At 51.9% G+C, this 10,875-nt stretch overlaps 1 protein-coding gene across 2 annotated transcripts; it reads right to left on the reverse strand.

The window, feature by feature from the left end:
• Positions 1-3,410: 3,410 nt before the first annotated feature.
• Positions 3,411-10,604, reverse strand: TMEM92 (transmembrane protein 92). Of its 2 annotated transcripts, none has more exons than XM_061391414.1 (5): positions 10,115-10,604; positions 7,478-7,500; positions 6,652-6,741; positions 6,304-6,409; positions 3,411-6,057 (listed from the first exon to the last, which is right to left on the reverse strand). In XM_061391414.1, the coding sequence occupies exons 1-5, from the start codon at positions 10,172-10,174 to the stop codon at positions 5,944-5,946; spliced, it is 393 nt and encodes a 130-aa protein (XP_061247398.1). In that variant the 5' UTR covers positions 10,175-10,604; the 3' UTR covers positions 3,411-5,943. The 2 variants fall into 2 exon arrangements, with proteins under 2 accessions (XP_061247398.1, XP_061247397.1); XM_061391413.1 differs by having other exon boundaries at positions 6,304-6,490; positions 10,115-10,603.
• Between the last annotated feature and the right edge of the window lie 271 nt (positions 10,605-10,875).

Raw genomic sequence — 10,875 nt, forward strand, 5'->3', positions numbered from 1 at the left:
AGAGGCACTAAAGAGCCTCTTGATGAAGGTTAAAGAGGAGAGTGGAAATGCTGGCTTAAAACTCAACATTCAAAAAACTAAGATCATGGCATCTGATCCCACCACTTCATGGCAAATAGATGGGGGAAAATGGAAACAGTGATAGACTTTATTTTCTTGGGCTCCAAAACCACTGGAGATGGTGACTGCAGCCATGAAATTAAAAGACACTTGCTCCTTGGAAGAAAAGTTATGACCAACCTAGACAACACATTAAAAAGCAGAGACATTACTTTGCCGACTAAAGTCCATATAGTTAAAGCTATGGTTTTTCCAGCAATCATGTATGGATGTGAGAGTTGGACCATAAAGAAGGCTGAGCGCTGAAGAATTGATGTTTTTGAACTGTGGTGTTGGAGAAGACAAACACCCGATGTTGGGAAAGATTGAAGGCAGGATGAGAAAGAGACAACAGAGGACGAGATGGTTGGATGGCATCACCAACTCAATGGACATGAATTTGAACAAGTTTCAGGAGATGGTAAAGGGCAGGGAAGCCTGGTGTGCTGCAGTCTATGGGGTCGCAGAGTCGGACACCACTGAGTGACTGAACAAGAAGAAGGATAATTCAGTTCTCGGGTTGAACAGCAGGCTGGTGGGTAGTACCACCCCACCTTTTTATGATGGGACAACTTGGGAAGGACTGGATTTGGGGTGGGGTGGAGGGGAGTTAGGACCTAGTTGGACTATGAAATGCATTCAAGTGGAGATGCTGCTGTTGTTCAGTCATGCAGTTGTCTGACTCTTTGTGACCCCATGGACTGCAGCATGCCAGGCTTCCCTGCCCTTCACCATCTCCTGGAGTTTGCCCAAACTCATGTCCATTGAGTCAGTGATGCCATCCAACCATCTCATCCTCTGTCATCCCTTTCCCCTCCTGCCTTTAATCTTTCCCAGTATCAGGGTCTTTTCTAATGAGTCAGCTCTTCGCATTAGGTGGCCAAAGTATTGGAGCTTTAGCTTCAGACTCAGTCCTTCCAATGAATATTCAGAGTTGATTTCCTTTAGGATGGACTGGTTGGATCTCCTTGCACTCCAAGGCACTTTCAAGAGTCTTCTCCAGCAGCACAGTTCAAAAGATCAATTCTTCGGCGCTCAGACTTCCCTAGTAGAGTGGAGATGTTAGGTAGTTAAATATATAAATCTAGATCTCAGAGGAGAAATCTCAGTCAGAGATAAAGATTTGTAATTCATCAGGCAACAGATGAAGATTATGAAGCCACAGCAATGGCTGAGACGCATAACAAGAGTGAGTGAAGGTGAAGACAAGAGGCCCAAAGACAGAAACTTGAGCCAACTGCCATTCAGAGTTGGTGGAGAAGGAAAGTGAAGGAACCTGAAAAGGAGTAGAAGTGAATCATCACTCACCCATTCCCTGGGTCCCATACATGTCATGTGTGCTGTGTCAGAATCCTTTGAGCCTCTTCCTCATAGCAGGGTTAATAATACATGAATCACTTCCTTGGATGAAAACCAAGGAAGATGGCATCAGAGAAATCCAGGGAAAATGCTTCTTCAATGAGGAGGTGGCCAAATGTGCCAAACGCCCAGAGACTGGGTAACTGAGGCTCAAGAATTGACCTTTGACTCTGGCAAGAGGTAGGTGATACGGACAAGAACCATTTCATGTAATGATGGGGACAAAGGACTGGTTGAAGCAAGAGAGATTGAGAACAAGAGGGATGAGAGGATCAAGAGAGGGTTTCTCTAAGAAGGGTCATAGGACACAGTGATGCACAGGTGATCATAATGAAGGTCCAATCATGCAGGAGAAACAGCTGACACAGGAGTAGCTACGGGAGCAACGTCCTGAGACACTCCGAGGAGGATAGAATCCACTGGAGGTGTGGAATGCAGTTTCCACTGTAATCAAAGGCAGTGGTGGGAGCAGGGACAGAATTGGGTGGTTCTTGTGTGACTGCATCCATTATTTCCCTCTGAAGTGTGTGGTGCCATCACCACCTGAAATGGAGTTTGCAAGGGTGGGAGATTAGAGTAGAATTAGTCATCTCAAGAGGAAGTAAAGCTTTTATGGTGTTGAGGTTTGTAGTTTTGATTTTGAAGTGAGTCCAATCACACAGGTATACTGGTTCTTGAGCACACGTTGGATCCAGTCAGGATTTGGGATTTTTCCAGGTGAGTACAATGGATACAGAAAAGGACAAAGGAGGGATCCAGGACTCCAAGCTGGGTAAGGGGAGTGAGGATGTAGCTGGTGGTGCTGCAAGGGGCTAAGGCTGATGGCTCAGGGGTCTCAGAGACTCGCTGGTGTGGGGTAATTCAGTACCTGAGCTGGAGGGATAGGAGGATCAGGAGGTGGGAAGGTTGAAGTGACCAGGGATGACAAGATCAGGTGTGCCCATTTGAAGCTGTGGCCGAAGTGTGGTTGGGAAGAAAGGTGTGGTTGAATCAAGGAGAGCCTCTGAAAACTCTTGGCTTCCCTTGTGGCTCAGCTGGTCAAGAATCCACCTGCAATGCAGGAGACCTGGGTTTGATCTCTGGGTTGGGAAGATCCCCTGGAGAAGGGAAAGGCTACCCACTCCACTATTCTAGCCTGGAGAATTCCATGGGATCGCAAAGAGTCAGACACGACTGAGCGACTCTCACATTCTGAAATCTCTTAGCTTCTCAGCCCCTCCCAACCTGGGAGTCAGAGAGCAACCTCCTAGCAGGACGGGAAGGGATACATCTCTCTATTGTGCAAACAGAGGCTGAGACTTGAAGATGCTGGATGCTGAAGCTAAAATGTCAGAAGCCGGAGCTCTGACTCTGAGTGCTGGGCTGAGGGAGCATTCTTGGTGTCAGCCCTCCTCTTAGCCTCCGCAGCAGCCGAGCCCCTGGCTCCCCCTCCCAGCTCCCACCTGCTCCCTGCCTCACAGCCTTTCCTACATTCCCCAGTCCTCTGGGGAATCTCTGCGGACAGAAGGGCAAGTCCACAGCCACAAGTAACACCTTCTCAGAGCTAACCAGGCTGCACCCATCACTGAAAAATGTTTGTGGCAGACTTTCATGTTTGTTTGCTCCCTCGCTTGTTCACTTAGTTAATCATTCATTCACACCAAGTGGTTCCACCTTTCAGTTATTTTTCATTAGGTTTGAGCTGCTAAACCAGCACAAGGGATGAATACTCAAATCACTGTGAAACTGCTCATCCCCCCAACCCACCAGCCAGACGTCCAGCATGTACTGAGTGCCCATCACAGTCCTGCACCGGTGTGACAAACAGGTATCTTATGTCCTCACGTCTGACAAGTCCCATGTCCGTCACTCACCTATTCCCTGGGTCCCATACATGTGTGTGCTGTGTCAGAATCCTTTGAGCCTCTTCCTCATAGCAGGGTCAATAATACATGAATTGCCATCTATCAAAGTTCACATGATGTGTCTTTATTAACTTTTAAGGTCGCCTATATATTGCATTAAAGAGATCTTTTTAAAATTTGTGAAAGTCATGCTTGCTCCTTGTGGAAAATGTAAACAACGACAAAGTGTACAAAATAAAAAACCTCCCTTAAAATCAACTACTTCCATTCCTCTATCCCACAGTGCAGACCACTGTCAAAAGTGTGGCCAGAGTGGTTTAATTTTTATCCTTAAGTATCTTTTCTATACATTTGCAAAGGGGGAAATATATATATTAATTATATGGTGTAGTATATGTTTACAAGTTGAGGTCATAGACTATTGTTCTGCAACTTGCCTTTTCTCTGTAACAGTAAATGAAAGACATCTTGCCAGGTCGGTTCTTCAGACCCACTTCCTTCTTTTTAAAGGCTGCAGAGCATTCCCAGTATGGAGGGACCTGGTATATTGAACAGGCTCCTATCAGCCGACATTAAAGGTGTTTTCAATTATCCCCAGCTACAATGCTGATGGACATGTCTCTGAACTTTTATATGAGCATTTCTGAAGGATCATTCCTGGAAGTGGAATTGCTGGCTCAAGGGCATTTTAAATTTTAATGGTTACCAGGCATAGTGCCAGGCATAGTGCCAGACACACAGTAGGGTCTTTGTAAGTATCTGTGTAGTGAATGGCTACTGCTGGATTGCCCTCCAGGAAGAACACGCCATTTCCACTCCCACCAACAGCAGACAGGCACAGTACTGACAATTTCTGCTACTCAAGCCCAGCCAGGCTGGGCTTCAGGATAACCACTTTCCTCTAGGCCACTCTGCTGCTGCTGGGAAGGATTTAAAGCCCCTACGTCACCTTCAGTGAAAGGCAGGCATCCTGATAGGGGATGACCTCCTCTTCCAGGTCTGCAAAGCCCATGGCTTAACACCCTCCCACTGGGGCGGGTGTTTACCACAGGGAGGGCAACCATGCGGGACGGGTGCTTTCCATGTTTACAAAAAGCACCTCATATCTTTCTTCTGCTCCCCCGATCCACCCCTGAAACGGAAGGGAGACTTCCTGTGACTGGGCTCACTCTAGCACCAGCTCCAGAGCTATGCTGTCTCTAACTGCTCTTCTTCTTCTGGGTCCCTGCCTCCAGCAGGAACAGCCCCTATCCCTAGCATCTTTGAGGCTGACTATGCCATCTCCCTGCCCCTGGCCCTGGCCCTGTCACCTGACTAGGACCTGGGGCCCCAAGAAAGGCTATTATTGGGAGAGGCCTGCAGAAGGAATCCTTACCAGCACACCAGGGCCAGTTCTACCTCCAACCCCCTCAGGAACACTGGCCAGCACTGCTTCTGTGCCCTCTGCCAGGGAGCAGTGCTAAGGCAGGGTCCTGTGGAGGAGCTCAGACCTGCCCGAGCCCCCAAGATGCTGGCACAGGGGTGTCTCTCACACTGCATGTCCCATGCCAGTCCCCACAGGGATAATGATGCCCCTGTGGAGACTGTCTCCCAGGCTGCAGTGGTGACTGCCTCTCCTCTGAGGGGTTAAGCCTGCAGATGAGGCTGAGGTGGCGGTGCCCAGAACCCCATGGGACTGGAGGAGAAGGGCAGATCTCTCTCCTCTCCTCCCTCCCGAGATTCCAGGGTAGAGCAGATCAAGGTCTCCAAGACCCTGCCCCACAGATGGCCAGCCTCCCTTACTCACCTCCGCGGTGCCCCATCCCCACTCCCATAACGACAGAGTCAGAACTGAGTTCTAAGTTTCCTAAGGGAAAGCAGGAGGACGGGATGAGGAAGCACACGGTGGTCACTCCCCATCTCTAGTTCCCGTCCGGACTCTTTGGCACCCAAAGACCTCAAGGAACCAGAGGTCAAAGCATCTGCCGAGATCCTCTCCTGGTGGGTGACCTACTGATGTGCTATTCTTCCAGGCTCATCAATGGTGGGATTTTTCAGGCACAGTGACCTCCAATTGCACCCCACCCCCTACACACACACACACACACACACACACACACCCCCATGTACCCCAGCAGTGCCTGAGCTCACCTCCCCACAGTCAGAGGCAGATTCTCAGCAACAATCAACTGAAATTTAGTGAGAACATGTGTTGGGGGTGCAGGGAGGACAATGGGGTCTTCTCTACCCAGGTAGAATGGGAGAGAGGTGAAGCAGCCCCATCTGGCAGGGTGCATTGGTGCCCTCCCAAACCTCTCAGAGCTGGACGTCCAGGCCACACTGGCACCCCAGGGTGCAAGCCTCCTCCACTGCTCAGAGGAGTCCATTCCACTGCTGGCACCTCCAACTGTTCACATTTTCCTCCTGGCAGCCTCTAACTTACAATGCGAGGTGAGGGGTAGACATGTCACTCCAGACCAGCCCTTGAGACAAGAGAAGCAGATGACATGGAACAAGGGTAGAAAAGCAATAAATTAAAGCCAAGAACTGCCAAAGGTGTGGCAGGATGGGCGAGGGTGCTCCAGGGCTCCTGAGAGTCTCTGGTTTGACCCAGGAAGCACTGGGGAGGTGGCTGATGACAGGGTTCCAGGCTGGAGGTGGATCAGAAGGTGGAGTTGTCAATGCCTCTGCAAAACCCGGCATATTCTTCAGGCCTGAAGCTGTAGGGAGGGGGTGGCTCCAAGGGAGGCAGACCCAGGACAGGCTTCAGAATAATCTGCAGGGAAAGGAGGGGACACAGTGACTTCTTAGGGCAGGCCACTGGTCATCGCCACCCATGTGCTGGTGGAGGCATGTTTATCAGGGAGAGGAGTGACCCCCCAATGGTGGCAGAGCCCACCCCAGGGCCCAGAGACATGGCGTAAGGACACTCTTCACTGCCCCAGTGAAGAGTGATCTAAAAATCAGAATAGGGAGGTATAGACAGCTGAGGGACAGAGCAGGGGTTGGGATGGATACCCACCTCACTGTAGGGGGGTGGGGGCTCAGAAATGGGTGCTGTGACCCTCTCTACAGGCGCAATGGGGGGCTGTTCCGGGAGGGCTGTTGGGGCCTCCTGCTCTGACTTTCTGCAGTTGAGATACAAGTGCTTAGTCACGCCATAGATGCACAGGAGGAGTATGATGATCAGGAAGATGATGACAGAGGTCCTGGGGTAACGAACCACCACCATCAGGCCGAGTTTCCAGTCACCACACCGCCCTCCCTCCTTTGACCTAGCCCCACCCTTCACAGCAGGAAGTCCAGTCTAGTCCTGTGTGGGCCAGACCCATCGGAGGACTGTGCCCAGAGCAACTGGCTCAGGGCTCACCTTAAGGGGTGGGAGAAGAAGTCATACTGCTCCAGCTGGTACTCTTGGCAACAGTCGCTCCCACAGCATTTGAATCCCTTAGGGCAGGTTCTGGGAGTGGGGTGGGATAGAGGCTCTTGGTATCAAGGTGGGGGTGGGGGAGGAGGGCAGAAGGATCCTAGCTTCCCTAAAACCCACCATGTGCTCAGGGCACAAGCCACACCTTTGGCAGAGCAGGGTTACAGGTTCCTCTGGGCTTAGTGGGAGGAATCTGGGGCTGGGATCGGGACCTGGGTTTCAGGTTCAGCTCACTACTGGCCTTGTGCACTCCTGCCAAGGTACATTCCTTACTGGGCCCCACTTTCCTCATCTATAAAATGGGTGTAATGAATGTCCTGTTGACCCTACTGGACAGGCGTGGGATTGAGAGTTGCAGTGGTTACAGCATCACTCTAAAGAGGTGCAGGGGGCGAGGGACAGTGGGGAGGGTCCAGGAGTGAACTCTAAAAGTGAATGGCGGGATGATGGACCCCACAGAACAGGAGGCAAGAGAGACTCAGTGTTCCTGAAACATCCAGGGCTGACTCGGTAGAAACACTTTGCCACCCAGAGAGCACCCCCCCTCAGCCCCTCCTCATTATGGGGAGTGACCCCCAAGTGTGAAACTGCCCATGGGTTGGTTGGTGGAAGGAGTGAGGGGGTAACAGAGTGGACTCCCCCTCTCTGGGTGGGGGGGGGATGGTTTCTGGCTAGAAGGGGAGTGGGTGAGGATGATGAAGGCAGGCAGGGCAGGATTTGGGGTGTCTTCTCCCAACAATGGAAGTTACAGCCCAAACCCCAGACTTACAAGAGACCACATGTGGCTGCAGCCTGTGGAAGAGAAGAGGCAAAGGTTTGGGTCATAAATTGGGGGCCAGGGTTCCTACCCAGATGCCACCCAGATACCTCACAGCCCCGAGGATCAGCATTTTCCCTCAAGCCTGCTTTCCACCTCACTCCACATGTCCCCTGGGTCAACGGTTGCAGCCTTAGCTGCCCGCCTGGTGGCCCCAGCTCCCTGTCCTCTTCTCGTCACACCTCCTACCACATTTGCTCACCCCTAGGTCTGTAAGCTCACACCACTAACCCACCCTTCCAACCCACAGCCATCACAGCCCCCCACCGAAGTCACTCCCGACACCTTGGCAAGTTCCTATCCCACAAATCCGATCACCAGAAACCTTGCAGGAAGCTCCCCTCAGTGCCTCCCTGGGTCCCAGACACCATGACCAACCCACCACCCACTGGGAGCTCCCCGGCTACAGGGGCAGGCCCTTGTCCCTGAGCCTTCAGGGCCCACTGAACTCCCAGTCATCCTTCAGACCCAGGCTGGGCTTTCCTGGCTCTGAGAAATGCTGGACCCTCCTCTCCAGAAACAGCTCCCCCCTCCCTCCCTCTTCCGCACTAGTTCTGTGCCACGTGGAGGCTATCATTATAGAATTTCACCTGATTAACATAAAAATATGTGTATAAGCCCTGCTTGGAGTGCTCTCTCCCCAGGAATCTGAGAGGCTGGCTCCAGCACCTTCTCTGACCATCTTCCTTAAAGTTACATCTACTCTCACAAAGCACTTCTTTTCCCCTGACTGTGCTTACTTTCTCTGCATAGTTCCTGTCAACATCTAACACACTACGCATTTCATTTTATCTTGCTAGTTGTTTGTCTCCTCAGTAGAAAACTCCACCAGGGAAGGGATTTTTGTCTGCTGAAAACCAATACTCAGGATTTTGGCAGAATGAATGAAAGAACATTCACTGACAACCTGGTTTCATTTCATCCTGGTTGCTCCCAGGCAGTGAGGGGAGGAAGGGAAGCAGGCGGAGGAACACAGCTAAAGGGGGGTCATCTGTCACCCCACCTCAGCCTCCAGGGGGATAAAAAACCACAGCTCAAGAATAAGAAGCCAACTTTTTTTCATGAGACCACCATATCTCTTTCTTTGGGAGTCGGGGGAGGGTCACACAGCATATAGGATCTTAGTTCCCTGACGGGGGATTGAACCTGTGCCCCCTGCAGTGGAAGTGGGAAGTCTTAACTACTGGACCGCCAGGGAAGTCCCAAGACCATGATATCTTTATATCTTGAAATAACAGTTCACTTGCTAATGACAACAATAAAGCTCGTAATACCAATGACAGCCGATAACGGTTGGGCTGACCCCCCTTTTCTGTGCTCAGTTCCCTGTACACACCTCCTTCTCTCAAGCCTTGGCCAGTAGGGTCAGGAGCAGGAATGAACCCCTGCAGGTTGGCCCAGAGAGGGTGAGGTGACTGCAGAGTTGGGGACAGCCCAAGGGGTCCAGGCACTCAGCATATCCACGTCCCCTCATCCCAGCTCCTGTGCCTCCCTCTCTCCTGGCCCCCAACTGAGAAAAAGACAGCAGATTTAACGAATTAATCTTGAGCTCCTGTTTGGACGAGCAGGGGATCCTCTCCCAGATTATCTCCCCTTCACCCACTTCTTAAACAGGGGGTGATCTTGACTGAGGTGGTATCAACATTGGGGCGATTCTGGGCAACTTCAACTTAACTTACACGTGGACCGAGGGTATTAACAGCCTGCCCCATGGAGTTGTTGGGAGAAATCAACAAAAGGATGCACAGCCCAGTGTTGGCACAAACCCATCGCAGGTGATGGAGAAGGAGTAGCAGGGCTTTTGGGGTGAAGCCGCTCAGCACAGTTAGCGAATGTTGTGGGGAACCGGCCTGGCCCTTCCCTCAGACTCTTACAGAGGTTAAAAATCCATATTCTAGAGCCATGTCAGTTTCCAGGATAATCTCCCATCCCAGAACCAGATAGACTGCCCTCCCCCCAGGCTGGGGAGAGGAATGTGGGGATGTTGACACCCTGTCTTACCCTTGGAAATCAGATTTCCAGATCATCCCAGCCTTGGGTCAGGCGGCCAGATCCAATCCTATCACCCGCTAGAATCCTACCCCTACTCCAAAAAGAGGAGAGGGAGCCTCCTTTTCTCCAGGCCACAAGCACAGATACACAGTCCCAGAGAGGGCCAGGACTTCCCCCAAGGTCACCCAGCACTGCAAGAACGGAGCTGGGGAGACAAGCTGGCCAGACGTCCAGATCTCAGTCCAGACCTCAGGTCCCGGCTTTCTGACGCTGAGGGAAGGAGCAAGAAGGGCGAGTCAAGGCTAATTGGGGGTCAAAGACCCCAGTCTCCGAGAGGCGCTGGATGTCAGCGGCGTGCGGGAATAGGTCCTACGACCCAGTACCCCACTAGGTGAAGGAACCCAGACCTTCTCAGGACCTCCCTCCGCGTCTTCTACCTATTACCTCCCCGGCGAAAAAGAGAAAGGAGTTGCTAACTGCCTGTGATCACGAGGAGATCCTGACGATGGAAGGTGGTGATTGGAAGTCAGAAGCAAGTCCCTGACCCACAAGAATAGAGGCCTGAAAGTTCCACACTTTTACCTCCCAAGCGCTCACCTGTTGGAGGCCGGCCAGCAGGCCGAACAGCAAGAGGCTGGCGACCCAGGTATCAGACATTCTTGCCTGGGGGCCACTGAGCTTCCGAGTGTAGGGGAAGGAGGAGAGAGGCGGGTCCGCGACTTCTCCCACGACTCTCCACCTATAGGGCCCTACCTCGGGATGGGGGCGGAGCTGACGCACCCGGGAGGAGCCCAACCTGGGAAAAGGAGGGGGAGGGGGAGGAGGAAGAAGTCTGGATTGGGAAATGGGAGTTAGAAAAGATTATCTGATTTTAAATATATATAATAAATATATCACTCAGTCGTGTCCGACTCTTTGCGACCCCATGGATTGTGGCCTATCAGGCTCTTCCGTCCATGGGATTTTCCAGGCAAGAGTGCTGGAGTGGACTGCCATTTCCTTCTCCAGGGGATCTTCCCAACCCAGGAATCGAACTCGGGTCTCCCTTATTGCGGGCAGACGCTTTACCGTCTGAGCCACCAGGGAAGCCCTTTATATATACACATACACATACACACACACACACACACACATATATATATATAGTGGTGTCAGTTCAAGACTGCTGAGCTACCCTTTCCCAACCCCTAACTGCTCCACCCTCTAAGTGGTCCCAAGCTTGAGATGGAGAGGGGCTGCGGGCCGAGCAAGCTGGACCACTGGAAGTCCCTTCCCACGTGGACTTCTGAGGGGCAGAGGGAGAGCGGAAGCGAAGGCCTTGGAGTGGATTGAGGGGATTGTAACGGAGGGAGGTGCCA

The sequence above is a fragment of the Bos javanicus genome, chromosome 19, assembly GCF_032452875.1.
Source record: "Bos javanicus breed banteng chromosome 19, ARS-OSU_banteng_1.0, whole genome shotgun sequence".
NCBI classification, from domain to species: domain Eukaryota; kingdom Metazoa; phylum Chordata; class Mammalia; order Artiodactyla; family Bovidae; genus Bos; species Bos javanicus.

Excerpts from the sequence above, each read along its gene's own strand:
- TMEM92 (XM_061391413.1), bottom strand. The coding sequence starts at position 10,174 with ATGTCTGATACCTGGGTCGCCAGCCTCTTGCTGTTCGGCCTGCTGGCC. Across the intron at positions 7,501-10,114 it reads TGCTGGCCGGCCTCCAACAG|GCTGCAGCCACATGTGGTCT; the intron begins GTGAGCGCTTGG and ends TCTCTTCCACAG. Across the intron at positions 6,491-6,651 it reads TTCTTCTCCCACCCCTTAAG|GACCTCTGTCATCATCTTCC; the intron begins GTGAGCCCTGAG and ends TCGTTACCCCAG.